We start from the raw sequence: 16,918 nt of genomic DNA, 5'->3' as shown, positions 1-16,918 counted from the left end.
TTAAAAAAAAAAAAAAACAAACAAGGCCTTAGATCTACTTTAGGTATAAAGTTATAAAGTACATAAACTTTAGTTTTTTTATCACCTTTTTAGTCTAGATATGAACAAATCGGTAGTATAACATAAGCCAGAGGAAACAATGAACAATGCCACGTATGTGCAGTTGTCAGCATGTTGCTCTATTTACGTAGCTGATCCAATCAGTTATCTGTGGAATGTTAGATTGTAAACAGTTTTATGGTGCACCTGTATGAAAGCAAGTGGAAAGTAAAAAGTGTTTTCTGAAACTGCACCAGAAAATAATAGCAGAATGTAATTAGTTGTGGTAAACCTCACAGATATGTTCCATTAGATTTTATGTACAAGGCCCACAGTTAGATACTGTAAAAATGAACTTAGAATCAGTTTACACATGCCTTTGACAATTATATACACCTAATGATGGTGATATGTGGCCTAGCCTGTGGAGGAAGGGCTATAGTTTTATATAATATTGCAGTGATTTAAACCCAGCAGCAATATATAATGCCTAGACTCTGGCTCGTATGCATGGATCTCACAAAACAATTGTCCTTCTGTAAGTTTCTGCAATAATGTCTGTAAAGGTTCTCATCTATCCAAGGCATGGTGTAGCTAGTAGTAGTTAGTCACAATTAACTGTACTTGTTCTGTAATGTACCCCAGCATTTATATCCACAGAGGTAGCACAGACACATTAATCTAATCACCATGGAATGTAATTACTGTGGAAAGGCAGATATAGGTTGTACAGGATGGAAGGCATGATCCTTGTGGAAGACATGTGGAACCACCCTGTTCTAGTTACATAATTCAATCCAATCCAAATTTACAAGCCCCCTATGTGATAGCACATTGGAGGTGATAGGTACTCTTTAAGGTGACATTAGGGGTCTATTAGATCCCTAGTGTCACCTTTCCACTGCAAGGAAGCTATCCAAGCGCTTCTCTAGGTCGGGGCAGCTGAGGGACCAGAAGTGATGCAATCACCGGTCTCTCTCCCCTCTACCTGCCGACGCCCGTGATGCCTGGTCCTGGGACCACAGGAGGGTATTGCCTCCAGTGCAAAGGCGACTGTTGGCTTTACACAGCTGAACAGAGTCCCGAGTGGCTATGTCTGTTTAAAGAGGCCCACTGCCGGCGACATACAGCATACGTAATTGGCTACAAAAGGGTTGAAGGGTATTTCCACTTCTGCACCCAAATTTGAGAAACTTCCTCTATACAATTACAGTATGTGTTCCTTTCACATGGCATTCCTAAAACAATAATAATAATAAAAAAGTTGTCTACCCTTTTCTGCGGTTTCTTTGGATCAGGATCATACATAAACAAAAAAGATCTGCGCCAGTGATGATACAAAAAAGGTGAAAAAAAGCTGCTAAGCACTAAAATTATATCTGATATAATACAAAATATTTATGCAATAATGTGCCGAGCTGAAGAAACAATCAAATATAAAAGAGTGAAATATACAACAATGATTATAGGCTGAACTCAAACCACATAACATGCACAGTGAAATAAAGTTCAAAACGAATCAAACGATGCGCTGCAGATAATCAATCCAAACAATGGGATGCAACATGTACAAACAACATGAGCAGTCACTGATGCAGACTTTATAATGTGCAGGACAACAGACTGTTTGATAATCCTTCACCTCCACCAAGTGAATGCACAAATTACAAAAGGAGTAGGTTTCAAGCACGTTTTCCCAGCTTCTGGAATCATTCAAGAAGCTTTTGGACGATTTCCTGAGGGACAGTAATATACAGGGGTACAGGTACTCTTAAGAATGAGATGATACATGGACCTATACATACGCACACATCAGCAATAGGTTGGACTTGATGGACTTAGGTCTTTATTCAACCTCAAATACTATGTAACTATGTAACCCCGAGTTAACCTTAAATCAGCCCTTATGAACTCATCCCTTTACTTTTTTTTGGGGGGGGGGGGTTGTGCTTTGTTTTTGTAGCATTCCATTTAAAAATACACAAAGTAAAAAAAACAACATATTTTTACTTTGTAAATATCTTTGCCATGCGTTATACATTCTGATATTTGAGAGAATGGTTTAGGCCCCCAACCTGTTTCTTTTATGGTTCATGAAACCAATTAAGTAGAAATTCTTGGTTGTGGAGCCCCGTAGGTACACATTCTGCCCCTCTGTATATTACCAACAATGACAGAACTGGTCTCATAAAGTGCATGGTTAACTATAGAATGGAAACACAATCCGTTGATGAATCCTTTAATGTTTAGTAAACAAAATTGAAAACTTATATATATTCTTCTCAAAAACAAGCCGCAGATCCATGGATCACCATAGATAAAACTGTTATTTATTGAAATAACAAATACATGCTGTGAAACAAGTCCCCATATGTGCAACCGCTTATGCGTTTCATTGATCTGGCTTAATTATACAGACCTCTATGATTCAGCCAGATTGGTGAAACGTGTGAGAGGTTGCACACATGGGGACTTGTTTCACAGCATTTATTTGTTATTTCAATAAATAACTATTTTATCTATGGTGATACATGGAAGTGTGGCTTATTTTTGAGAAGAATTGTGATGCACGACGAAGGCGAAACAGTTTTGCCTGCACCTGTAGAGTGATTCAGATTTGGATGGTGTCTGAGAATTGAAGCAGTGGACTGTCTGCACTATGAAAACTTATATAGCTTCAAATATTATAGAGGGCTGTGATTTACTTTTGCAAATGTTAAAATAGCTGAAAGATACTGATTTAGGAAAGAGACTCTTACACTATTTATGGTGCCAATAGACACTAGAGGTGGGTAAGATTATGCCAGCAGGTTGGGTGTTTGCATTTATCCTATGTGGTAGCCATAGGGATAGGCATACACAGATACTTGTCAGCAGCAGATTATTAAAGCAAAATGATAGTGATCACACAGGACTTTGTAACCTGACTAATCATTCTTTAACCCTGTAGCTAACAGCCAATGGTGACTGCAGGTTTATGGAACCATTGCTTGATCTGGCCATAAGTCATCTCTTGCTTTTTGGTATAGATTAAGAACAGCGTTTTTGCTCCAAATAACAAGTAGTTAATACATTTTATGGCTAACTCTTCTACAGATCAAGGTACAATGCCTTTGATTACTCTCACAAACGGCCTTGTACCTTGAAATATTGCTGTGATTTTCACTAGACCTGCAGTTATGCTTTCAGATTTTACCTGCAGTGCCACCTGTATGTAGACCGGATATTGTGGTCCAACCATGCACATGTAATACAGCCGTTACATTATACAAATGCATACTAATAAATATGGATGAAGTCTATCAAGACAGTTCAAAACAGAAATGGGATACAAATCTTCCTCTTGCTTTATGAGACAGGAAGGTCTGAAGAAGGAGTCTGCTTTTCAGTTAGAAATGGAATCCCGTGTCATCTCTGATCAAACCACTCTTTGATATACAGTATATCTATTTATAGTGAAGTGATAATATTAACAAGCCTGGATGAAAGTGTGTGTTCCTTCTAATTGGGGAAAAGGAAAGAGATTTACATGACCAGAAGCCAACAGAGCTAGTCATACTTCCTCAAATGGATAATTGGCCAATTAAATTTAATGCTAGCCTGTAGATGGTAGACATGTGCGATTCGGTTCGTTCCTAAATTCGTTTCGGACGAATTTTCGGAAAATTCAGAGATTCGGATGCATCCGAATTATAGCTAAGACGAATGCAAACGAATCCGAAATTCCCGAAATTCGTTATTGGACGAATTTCGTTGCAGCAAAATGACATTAGGGGAGAAAAAATGGCAACATTTTACCTCTACAACACATCTATGCTTAAAGTACAGAGGCTATAGAGTAGAGGTTAAAGGACAGGCTTGCCATTGCTAACGTCCCAGGTTCAAATCCCGGGCAAGTCAAGTAATATTTAAAGTTTTTTGTTTTTTTTCCTTTGCTTTTGAATTGGCATTCTCCTAATATTCCTACCAGACCTAAAGGGTCTGGTATGAATTGGGGGGAACCTCAGGCTTTTTTTTTTTTCCTCTTCTGCAGACTGTAAAAAAATTATTACTATTATTATATATATGCCTGTCATGGAAAATATTAACTTATTCTGCAGTTAACTGCTGCTTTGACATAACTAGGCCACAGATGCAGAAGAGCAACCATGCAGTTTTCAACATATAGAACAGAAAGCATCTGTTACATTTAGCAAAATGTACAGCTTTTCCAACATTGACATGAAATTGGAGGGACTGTGGCAAAGAACACAAAAAGCAAAAAGAAGAACACTGCTTAATCCATTGGAGTTTACGGAAAGTGGTTCCTTCCTTATACAAAATGGTTGAGTAAATAATTGTCTATATTTTGTTTTGATATCTAGCCAACCATTATCACAATTTGACAAGACTATCTGCATTGGAGAGTTCAGTAAATATCTGTCTGACATCATCTTCCTCTTTGGACATTCCTGCAATAGTTCCATAGTCAGCCTCAGCAGGGTCATCTATAAAGCCTGCCCAGCTTGTCTTGACTAGCAATTCTCGAATCAAAGTGGCAATAGCTCAGCTACAAGGTGTTCTGTATTGCATTGTTTCTCCAAGACATAAACTAAGCATTGCAGTTATTTTATATTTGTAAAAAAATTGTAAATACTTTTAATTACGGTATCTGTAAAACCGAATGAATACAGACAGAAATTAAGGTGGTAACAACCAGGGGCGTAACTAGAAGACACAGGGCCCCATAGCAAAATTTTGTATGGGGCCCCGTGATTTCTAGTTATACCCCTTGCAGAGCCCACTCGAGATCCCACCTGAGGGTGACCCTGCAGAGCCCACCATAGACTCTCTATGGTGGGCTCTGCAGGGTCACCCTCAGGTGGGCTGGTTGCACTCCTTACCTGTCCACCTCCTCTTTCTCCACGGTCGCTGATGGGCCCGCCTCCTCCTCCTTCGCCAGGCCCGCCTCCTCCTCCATCGCCAGGCACGCCTCCTTCGTCACCCGGCAACGCCTCCTCCCCTGCTGCCGACGACGGACCCCCGCCTCCTCCTCCACTGCCGGGTCCAGCCTGCTCCACCACCGCTGCTGGCTCTCATTGACTCTGTGGAGAGGAACGCGCTGCTGCACAGATTACCGTCCGTGATCTGAACAGTGGCGTGTTTGTCTTCAGCCGCCAATGAAAGCCACCAGCAGAGGATCCCATAGTACCCCGGGCCCCATAGCGGCCGCCAGGGTATAGGAATGCTTATGGTGTTATGTTTTTTTTTACAAAAACATCACCGTTATGATAATGCATTAGCGGGATGCTTTCAAATACAATTTCATAAGTAAAGTATACTGCAGGATTTATACAGAATTGCACGTGTTCTAACTGTATATGCATTTTCTTCTGTAGAGTAAGAACCTAGACTGGTTCCCCAGGATGAGAGCAATGTCCTTAGTCAGTAATGAAGGGGAGGGAGAGCAGAATGAGATTCGCGGTCTACAGGATAAACTAAATTCAACCATGCGGCTAGTAACGCATTTAACATCACAACTCAATGAGCTGAAGGAACAGGTATGGCTTTTGTTTTTCTCTATTCTTTATAATAACTTATAAGTTGTAATAATAACTTTACAATGCATCATTATTATTGACTCTAGATGTCTAGCGTGAACTATTGACTATTTTAAGTAGCCTAGCAAATTTCACATTTACTTTTCCTAGCATTAGGCTATATGTGACTGTGCATTGTAGGTTTAAAAAAGCTCTTCCACTTTCAGAACCTCCAACTGCTTAGGGATTGAACCCCCACCCCACACTGCTGGTTGGCAACTGTATCCCACTAGAAACATCTTTAAAGCTATCTGTGCTCCGCAATGCTTTCTTAGGGAAATGCAGTCCATCCTGCAGGTGCAGGCCACTCCCAGAAACCCAACGAAGGGCAATGGTTTTTCAATAGTGGCTGAACAAAGCCAAACAGTTTTGAGTGATGATCGCATGCTTTCTGCAGTATGGTTGTAATGTACAAACCAATATTCACATGAAGTGGTTTAGAGATGTAAAGGGTACTCATGCAATTGTGTCTGTATTTCATCTCCAAACACAGCCCCACGTTTAGTTATGCTTTTAAGAGCTCACTTCACTAAGCTTTAACACATATGTTATTTGTGGAAACATTTCCAGGCATGCTATTGTTATTTTCACTATGGTTACCCTGTCCATATATATATTATTTTAATAGAATATGCTTTAATCCAAATATACAATTTTACTTCAGTTTAAATCTCTTTCCCACACCAACCTGTTATGGAAAAAGCGATCAATAATAGTATACTGTATGTGCATCGTGACTGATGCCGACACTATCTACTGTACACTTATTATTAGAAGCATTACCATTAACTGCTTTACTATGGGGAAAACATTGTTTTTATTTGACTAGTTTTGTAAGGACAAGAACCCTCACAGCAAGCAGTTTATTACTCGCTTAAATATCCAGCCTTAGAAATTAGCATATGCTCTGCTTCACAGTGTCAGTACTATGGCAGAAACCAATTTAGATACATATTTGATACATTTTCTCCTTGAACATTTTTCATTTAGATGACCGAGCAACGGAAGAGACGGCAGCGGATGGGATTTGTAGATGTGCAGGCGAATGCGGGACATGCGACAGCAAGCAATCAGATAGTAGCCAGCCAGTCTTAGTGTGCTTATGTACTGAAAATGAATTCTGCACTGTAAAACTATGTAGTGGACTACTTTTCAACACTTTGCCTGTGATGTTATAATGGTGAAAATGCTGCTCTTTACAAACAACAAAGAATGTTCCAGATAAATTGCACCCACTGTTTACAATGGCAGCCGTTCACTGAAAATTAGAATGAAAACAAAAGACCCAAACAAACATTATATATATATATATATAGTAAATAAACACTGAAATCATATTATGTCTACATTATGTCATACCATTCATGCCTATATGACGAGTTGTTCAGCACAACAGTAACTCGTACCACTAAAAGGATGCCTATGAAGAAGTGCTGCAAGTGGTGGACACTGATGGCAATGGAAATACAAAGTAAGGGATTATGATAACATCCTGCAAAATTAAAGCTGAACATAATTTAAATTATAGGTGCTAATCTAAGATATTATCTACTTTGTTTTCTGTTTTTATTTCAAGTCTTACTTGGAAAGGAAATTTTGACCACGCTTTTCTTTTCACTACAAGCCAAGCAAACCATTTTCTTGGTTTTAACAAAACATGTTGCAAAAAAACAATGCCACGGTGAACTTGTTATCCTGAAAAATGGCAGTATAGGTTAATGTAGTCAGAAATAACTTCTCCAAGAGGCTTAAATGACACATCACAGCACACAGGGTGTCACTATATACGTGTAACCCCTATGACTGATCACTGCAGTTTCTCGCCTTATTAACCCTCATCCAGATGCAGTTTTAGTATTCAGATCCCATCTGTCACATTTCCTGTAAGTAGGAGAAGGCCGTGCTAATTTAGATTTACCAGATAGAGATCTAATGCTTTCCCCCCAGCAGCTGCCCTAATAAAGGTCATCATGTATGAAGAGCGGGTCCTTATTTCACAATCAACAATCATCTCTGTATATAATAAACTCCTAACATATGATGAACAGCCATAGCCAAATCAGGAGTAGACTGGCTGCAAATCTTAATGCAAAAGTTACCACACACAGGGAATCTAGAAACTATTTGAGGGTTTTTTTCCCCTAATGTGATCTTTGTATAATTAATGTATTATTACATCCATTTCAAATAGAGATAAAAAAAATATAAAATACTTTTTACACTGGAGTCTCTACAACTATTCATTATATATGTTTGCTGATTTTTATATCCACAAAGCACTGCACAGTTCATAAGCATGGACGTAACCACTGCCATATAAACCAATCTAGCCCAACTGGTTGGAGACTGAATTTTTGAATACCGTTTGGAGATCCGAGTAGTTTAAAGAATTATGGGGAGAGTGAAATACACTCACCCCTATAATTAGAGCCGATGTGTGACCCTGGAGCTATCATACGTCGGCTCTATTGATCGAGAACTGAGTGGTCACATATCGCTGATCATTCAGTTCCCAAACTTCTCCCTGCAGAGTGGTGACTGTCAGTCACCGCTGCCCACAGGGATTCCCCCCTTCTCTGAGGTCCTCCAGCTCTGATTGGAGGGACAGACAAGGGAGGGGGCAGGCACAGCTGCCTCTAAAGAAGCAGAGCCAATATTGTCGGGATCTTTCCCAGGCGCAGCGCGGCTCTGCGGTGTCAGCATATAGCAGACAATAGCCTGCTATATGCTCAGTTTTGGGTCACAGGAGGATATTAGTAAATGTCCTCCTATGACCCTGAAGAGAACTGTGGCAAAAAAAAGGTTGGGCTATAGTTCTCTTTTAAGACTAAACAGGCAGCTGCTGTTCTCATATTGTCTCCCTCCTGCTGGTGATTACTGGACAGAAATTAATACATATTTAAAAGTTACAAAAATAAATGAATTAATACAGACTTAAAATAAGTCTCTTTAATGCCTTAAGTAGGCATTTTTTCTTTCTAATATCTACCTGTTCAATAGGAGCAGACATTTTAGACTTTACTGGTACTGGTGACTGTATGCAGCTCCCTTCAGTGAAGATACCTTTAGGTCATAAGAATAAAGTCCTGTTTATTATTCTCTTACATTCGCTTCTGTTAAAGTGTAGGGATGCACAGATACTTTTCACGCATTTTCACAAGAACTACCAGGATTGCAGCGGTTGCAGCTGGGACCTGGCTCTGGCACTACACCACTGTCCTGAAATGATTAGTCGGTATTGTTTTAGAAAAACTGTCACATGACAATAAACAAAAATGTATCAGTACTCGTACTTGTAAGTACTCGGCAAGTATCAGTACTCGTACTCGCAAAACTGGTATCGGTGCATCCCTTTATTTATAAAAACAAAATCGTACATTAAAACAGAGATGTACAAATCCCAGGAGCTCCGTGTGCTCCTTACAAATGACAGCTGCCTCCTAACTTTTGAATTTTTCTCTAGTCTAGACCTGGAGCTCAAAAGTATCTGTACTTGTACAGAGTACTGTACTTGGTATCTGTGCAACCCTATTAAAGTGTATTTGCACTTTTGCAGAATAACTGGGATAACACCTACTTCATATTTGTTACATGTTCTCATTCACATAATAGAACTTAAAATAAAAAAATGCTGCTTACATTTTAACTTGTTTTCTCATATTGCTAGTTTTCTCTATACTCAATTTTCCTCTGGATGAATGAAGCTGGGGTGGTTACCATGGTTACCATAATCAACGCTCTCTGTACTGTGCTGGCAGATCTCATTATCTGTTGTACACTAGATTTGAACAACGTTCAGGTTTAAAAGGGTAATTCCACTTACCCAGGCGAATTTGGTATAAGGGAATTACCCCCTCCAGTCTGGCCCCCTTTCCCCCTGCTTCTCATTGGTCAGCACGGCCAAGTGAGTAGTATTATTCAGTGGTATCTAAGTACTGTAGAGTGAAAAGCTAGATACCAATGCCACCTTTTCAAATAATGGTTATGTAACGTGTATGTATTGGCAGAACTTGTTTTTATAGTTTGGGATAGAGTAGAGAAGGGTTAAAAAAAAACCAGTCAGATTATTTTTTGTCACGTGTCCTGTTGGAGAGATTTTCCTTCACGTCCTGTCCTAAAGATGCAAACTAAAAGAGGAAAACTTTCAAAAGTGAGGGTTTTTTTTCCTCTTAGAAAGCAGCCACTGAATAGGTGTCCCCATTGGAAGACCTACCTTCACTTCTTGTTTTAGTGCCAACTCTAAAATATGGAATCTCCCATTACCTTCTGTTTTAGTGAAAATGGTCACAGGGACAAAGAGAGAGTGACTCTCCCCAGTGGGGACACATACAGCAATAAAATTACTGTTACATACATATCATATGTTCATGCATAAGGCTATATTCACTCATTATGTATTAGAAAATAAATATTTATTTTATGTAATAGCAATAGCTTGTACAATAAGAAAAATAGATCATAGAAGATCACTTAATGCCATTCCCATAATGGATCACAAAACCCAAGTAAAACTAAATAACTCAGCAAGTTCAACAGAAGGAACCCTTTACTTTTCAAATTGACTCTTTAGTTTGTATTGGTATTCACCAGGTCACATGCAGATGTATTGAACTTGGCAATTAGGTTCACTCATAACATTGAGATAATGATTTTTAATCACAGAGACGCATGGCATGAGGCAATAATGGTAGACTGCACCAAATAACCTCTGGTTCATAAACATGAATGGTCTGGTCAACTCCCATAATCACCACTGCCACACCAGTAAGTTTATTATAACAACAATGACAAAGTCCAGTACATTTCTTTTTTCTGCTGCATCACTCATAGGCTATATCCTTGCACACTAGATAGCATAGTGCATCACCGTAGAAGCAATAATATGTATGGCTAAGCAGGTTTACCACCATAATGCAACAAGGACTTCTTGATTATTGGTATCCACAAGTTGTGTGTAGGTGTTTAGAACTTGATCATTATTTCTTGAGTCTTTCAGTCACCAAAAATAGTTCATTTCAGTATATCCTTAATATCTTCTGCGCCATTCCTAGGATATGCCTTTGGAATACTAGCATAGTGGATCACCGTAGAAGCAATACATTTCATATGCGAGACAAATAGGACTATAAGGCTCAGCAAGTCTACCACTGTCAGTCAGCAAGAGCACTTTGCTTCACAAACTCACACCTTGGTTTACAAGTCATATGCAAATGTGTGGAACTAGATGATTTTGATCACATATCCGAATAGTGATTCTGCTAGAAATTAAAGTGATGACCAATTATTAAAATTATTTTTATTTGTTCAATTTGGGAATGTACGCAAGCAGACTATAGAGTCCATGATTTTGTTTAGGTCTAGAGAGAGATGTAATATGAGGGGAATTTGTCAAAACGGAAGCAGTTGTGCATGACAACCAACCAACCAGCTTCCACCTTTCATTTTAAAACTGAAAAAAGAAGCTGATTGGTTTCCATTGGCAACTGCTCCAGATTTTGTCTGCTAGTTTTGAAAAATCCCCCCCCTATATGTTTAAGTTACAATAATTTGCTGCACAGATGTTATTGATCTATTGAGTTGAGGAATGAGTCCCTTTCCTAATTCCTGAGGGAGGCTGTCATATTTTCTAATCCAAAGTTTATGAAGAGTTTACAAAATATGAATTCTATCTTTCTACTATATTATTTCCGGATTAGGGCATCAATAGGAGGAAGAACGTTATATTATGTATAACTACATTGGTAATGCATTTACCTTATAGTTAAAGCTATGGATAAAGTTGGGGCATGCCTCCTCCCCGACCCTCTCTCCTACTAGTGGTTTGAACAAAGAGTTTCAGATTTTAGCTGTTTCTACTTATGGGGAACCACTGGCCCCTAAATCTGTCATGCTCTAATAGGACACTAAGAGGGCATCCAGCTGCAGATGGGTGGTGCATTCTCACAAAGGGGAAAAGGGACCTATTTTCACATTCCTACTCACTTAGACACAATGCAGACACACATGCAAACACACTAAAATTATTACAAAAACATATCTTTTAATTGACATAACTATATTTTGTATCATAATATTTATTCTGTAATCATTTGTTATTTTGTAATTAAACACATTCTTGACTTGTTTGGAAGAACGGAAGCAATTTTCTTTTTTTTAAATTTCTTCCACCCTATGTCCAAGATAATAAGATGACAAAGAAAATAAATCATTCGGCAGATGCCTATTCACGAGTGCAAAGGTGTAACAATGGTAATGCCCGGCAATAAATATCAGCGTTGTTGACTCTATGGGGTGGATTTACTAAAGACAAAAATGCCTAAAGGCTGTTTACTTTGCAAGGACATTTTCCCTTAACTTAGTGAAGGTGGTACATATCAACTTTGCATTTAACACTATGTATGCACTGAAATTGAATTTTTAGATCGAAACCAAAACCGTAAATAAAATATTTGTCAGTCCGAAACAAAAAACAAAAAATTATGGTTTTTATTCCAACCATTTTAGAAAAAAAAAAAGTTTTTAATTATTTCATTTTATTTGTATTATTTATGTAAACAGACCCCTGATATTTGTCTTTTAAAATAGAAAAAGGGATTGAGGATACAGAGTACTAAATCTCTTTCTGCAGCCCCTGTTATGAATGGACAGGAAGCCTCTATGCTTCTGCCCATTCATAAACTGTGGCTATAGCATGAGCTACTATGTCCACAATCATGAATGAGCAGGAAGTGATGTAGAGCACTTCCTTTCCATATATAAAACTGGGGACACAGCAAGCATACGGTGTCCTCATTTTTTTAGAAACACTCAACAATCAGCTGATAGTTGGGTGTTTGTAACCCACTCTCCATCCTGATTCGCTGTCACAGGAGGCCAAGTGGGGCGGTGCAGGAGGAGAGCTCGGCCTCCTGCGACAGCCGATTCCTCCCCCCACATCGCTCCAAATCCTGAGCTGTCTCCTACTCGCCGGACGCCGGTCTGTGTTCCCTCAGACTCCTGCTGCCTCTGCCAACACAGATAGGGAAGAGCAGCGGGCATCGGATAGGACACAAACTGGCGTCCAGCAGGGAGGAGAGAAGCCTAAAGACGCACTGAATTTTCAGCCGTTATGGTACTTTCAGCATTTTGCCCAAAGTACCGTTTTTGGATGAAATGTTTTGCCAGACGACATTTCGGTACATCCCTAATGAATACCCAATCAAGTGCAAAGGAAAATTAAAAAAAAACAAAACCGTATTTTTGCTTGAACATGATCGAATGCCAAAAGCGACATGCTGCCTAATTTTTGCCCCAAAGCTGAGCATTGTGGATGCAGCAGTGCTAAACATGTGAACGGTACAAAAATGAATCAACTGCCTGTTTTTACCAACCCTTGAACGAGGTCTAAATAAAAATTCCCTTGCCAAGTGAACAGCTGATTTTCTTTTAGTATATCAACCCCTACATGTACAGTATACAGTATATGCATCAGGAGTACACGTCTCACATGACTTGTGGATATTAATATATACCAAGGAGCAAATTTGTAAAGCAAACTGCTCTTGCCGACTGACAGCGGTAGACTAAAGGTGGCCATGCACTGTTCAATTTCCGTTCTGTACAGTCTTTTCAAAGTAAAAATCGAACAGTAGATGGTACATCACCAATTTTTATTTTTGATATGGTGATTGAAATTTTTCAGTTCATCAGGTTGGAGAAACGAAAACCAATGAAGCAGTGGGGTTTTCGTTCATCAAAAATCTCAGCAAGAACACGGCACGCGCGCAAAAGTTAATTATTTCCGTCGCTCGTCAAAAACTGGTTGGTTAGCATGGCTAACGGACAATTTCCGAAATCGACATTTGACTCTGCTTGATAGGGAAGTCTAGGAATAATCGAACGAGGGTTCGTACCAGAAACGAAAATTGTACAATGTATGGCCACCTTTACAGTTCAGGTATTTACAGTTCAAAATGTATGTAATGATTTCTTAATGAAATCAGAGCTGCATTAATTTGTACCTTTTACGGTATATCTGCCTGGTACTCACCTTTAAACAGGTCATCATGAATCACCTAAAAAAGCACAGACAAAAAGGAACAAGCGCACTACCAAAAGGTACAAATTAGGCTGGAAAAAGTAACCTTAAAACAGGGCTGTGAAACAGTGTGCGAGCTCTTAGAAACAGGGAGAGGAACCCTGTGTTAGCAAAAGAACAGACAGTGTGTGTGTTAAGAGCGCTACTACTGTTTGAGTACAATTAAACAATCATGAAGAAGTGTAACAATACTGCCTCACACTTAGGATGACCAGAATACAAAGTGACTCACTTTTAGGTGTCCTGGGGAGCCTTGGAGATGGTCCGATGGAACACTTAGACAGTTCTGGACAGGTGAAGCCCAGTGGTGTGGACGGCTGAGGACATATTGCAGTGTCTGTCGCAAGGGAACTTAGCTGACCGGGCTGAGCCGTTGCGGCCAAAGACACTGTAAATTCTGTGTTGTGTGACAGTAGCTGTCTGGTGCCGGCTCTCTGTCAGAGGTCTCAGGGGATGGAGCGGCAAAGTCGTGGGGAACGGACTTCGGCTGGGACAGTAATAGGGGTGTTATACCGCAGTTGAGGGTGTCGGTCTAGAAGAAGGAAAAGCGCTACGCGTTTCGAGGCAATGCCTTTTTCTCAAGCTCGGGTGAAAGTAGACGGAACCAAAGTAAGAATAAGAACTTTGAAGATGGATGTACTAGTAACTCCATGAAAAACATCAAAGAGCCATGCATGGGTAGAAAACCATCATGCCGTCGTGTCTCCTAGAGGTTTTAAGCAGATAAATGCCCTGTGACCTCCTCATATGATTAGCAGGGCTTCCTTCACAATGGACTTTACATTGGGAATTAATATGTTACATGTCAAAAATTTGATTTGACCTCCCGATCCCAACTGTCCCTGAATTGGAAAACCTTTGCTAGCTTTCACTTAATTAAACTTGGATTAAGGGAGAAGTCCAGGCAAATACTAAACTCAGTAGCTTCTATGGACAGTGCAAAATATACTGTTTTGTAGTAGGTTTGCGAGTACACTTTTTTTTTTAAATGGTGTTCAACCGTGGCCCTCAACATCGACTAATAGTGCATTTCTCCTCACTATCAGGTAGGGCAAAGCTACATTATTAAGTAACTTGTGTTAAGAATAACACTAACATGGATCTATCTGTCAAGAAATGAAAATTGTTTATTGCTTGCAGCCCTTTGGGACTTGGAAAGTGGAGTAGGAAAGGAATACTGGCTCAGGGACTGTGTGCTTCTCAGGCTCCAAACAACATAGTAGCCTAGTGCATGATAAAGCATGTGTTTTTCGTAGTTTGGTTGTGCTGTTGAATTGCCTGTGATCAGTCACTGAAAAGCATAAAATCGATTATTAAATTAAACCTTGCAATAAAATGCAAGGTTCACTTATGTGGCTGCCCCCACCCCCTGTTAACATTGCATTTCAGAAAAAAAAAAAAAAAATACATATATACACACATGAAAAAAAAGCATGAAAAATACCTTACTCCTGAGGTCCAGACGCTTCCTGTCTCTGATGTCCCATGGCCACACAGGAGGATCTTGGCAAAGCTCAGAATCCCAATTGTAGCAAATAGACGCTACATTATTGTACAGGAGTATGGGGTTTTTTTGTGGGATTTGGAATAATCACATTTTCCCAGAATCCCACAAGACAAATCACTGACATCAACCTCTACACAGTAACAGTAAGGTAAGCCTTTTTTTTTTACGTTTTTCCCCCCAAAGTGTTTTTTATGTAAGGCAGCATTTTGTAAGCAGGGCAGCCACTTAAGCATACCTTGCAATTTAGTGCAAAGCCCACTTAAGTGACAGAACAAACGCCTACCTATAATATAAGCTACACATTATAAAAACAGAAGCAATTAACTGCACACAAGCAATTAACTGCACACAGTTGTAATTCTGTGAAAATCACAAAATCATTAGTATAGGCTTCTATGAAGCTTACACCAGGGCTGGAGAAATGAATATGGAATTCAGGAGCCAGCCTGTCCAGTTCAGGAACCACCAATTTTTTTTGAGGAGCCAACTCCAGTGAATACCTCATAAATTAGGCACCAGCTGTAATTTTTACGGAGCATTTTTTTGTTTATAGCGAATTGTAACAAATGTTTTGAAAACCAACAAAACATGCATGGCCATTTTCAAGCAATTTCAACCCGATTCAAAAATCAACGAGAAGATCAGTGCAACCTGAATTGTGTCTGGTAAAATTGTAATACAATAACTATTGATGGCAGGTTATCCTGATCGGTTTGGTTGTTTTTTTTTTGCATTTTAAAGTGGTTAGAATTGCTTTGTTTGGCCAGCATGACACTAATTCCTTACAATTTAGCGGTCAGAAAATATTTCTCTCACTTGCTGTAAAATGATTTGCAACTTTTACTGTGCTGATATTGCTGCAGCTGGGAAAAAAAGGATCACCAAGGTCTGTTTATAATGTAGAGAATGTGACTCGCCCACATCCTCTGCTGGATAACCATTCAGGTCCATAGGTTTTAAATGGGAGTGATAGATTCTTCATCAGTGAATGTTTGTGAATGCCAGTCCCTGCCTTATAACTAGGAGCTCGAAATCTATACCACCTGATATATCCATTTCATAGAAATTTTCACCCTGGCCAAAATGACTAGAACAATAGAACTCCTTACAAAGCGAGGATGAATAGGTTTGCATGTAGAAAGTCCAGAGAGTTAAATATTTCACAGGGTATGCACCTGGCAATAGTTCACACACATGGGTTAAAGTAAGAGCACACGAGTAATGGGAAGGAAAAGGCCTGTTTATTAGGAGACTCTGTATATAGCAGATGGGGTTTGTTCAGGAAGGGCGTGCACATGGATTGTTTGATTAACAATAGGGTTACTCCTTTGCTCCATCCTGAGGGGATTTAGCGTTAAACTTGTTTAGGAGTCTCTTCCACATTCCTCCTTTCATTTCATCCATCTGTTGTAGACTGTCTGTCAGCAAAAAGGACATTTTATTTGCTAGATTAAACAGCATCAGTAATACGAGTTTATGGCTTACAAATGCAAAACATCACAAATATAAAATGTTTACATGAATATAAAGAAAGTCATTTGCAATAAAATATTTCCTGCAACTCTAAAGCCGATGTATTATAGAAAACATCTAACTGTAAATAAAAACGTAAATGCCAAACGTTTGGTTTCTCCAAGTCTGTTACTCACTAAGGCGAATGGTCAAAGCAACTAATTTATTTAAAAAAATGTATTTATATATATATATATATACACA

The 16,918-nt window shown here is 39.2% G+C and overlaps 2 protein-coding genes across 2 annotated transcripts in view; one reads left to right on the top strand and one right to left on the bottom strand.

Moving 5' to 3' along the window:
* The window catches only part of ITPR3 (inositol 1,4,5-trisphosphate receptor type 3), a 218,399-nt gene extending 211,521 nt beyond the window's left edge, over positions 1 to 6,878 (top strand). Inside the window, 2 exon segments of the mRNA XM_018556782.1 lie at positions 5,418 to 5,579; positions 6,609 to 6,878. Of these exon segments, the coding sequence (XP_018412284.1) occupies positions 5,418 to 5,579; positions 6,609 to 6,713 (267 nt within the window). The 3' untranslated portion in view covers positions 6,714 to 6,878.
* A 9,494-nt stretch (positions 6,879 to 16,372) lies between these two features.
* LOC108787279 (ubiquinol-cytochrome-c reductase complex assembly factor 2) overlaps positions 16,373 to 16,918 on the bottom strand; it is a 15,042-nt gene continuing 14,496 nt past the window's right edge. The window contains exon 4 of the mRNA XM_018556781.1: positions 16,373 to 16,620. Within this exon, the coding sequence (XP_018412283.1) occupies positions 16,523 to 16,620 (98 nt within the window). The 3' untranslated portion in view covers positions 16,373 to 16,522. The remainder of the gene's footprint in view (positions 16,621 to 16,918) is intronic.

Source organism: Nanorana parkeri, unplaced genomic scaffold, assembly GCF_000935625.1.
Source record: "Nanorana parkeri isolate BGI_ZX_2015 unplaced genomic scaffold, ASM93562v1 scaffold252, whole genome shotgun sequence".
NCBI lineage: Eukaryota > Metazoa > Chordata > Amphibia > Anura > Dicroglossidae > Nanorana > Nanorana parkeri.
Note: the sequence above shows the minus strand (reverse complement) of the source record. Positions and strands in the feature narration are given on the sequence as shown.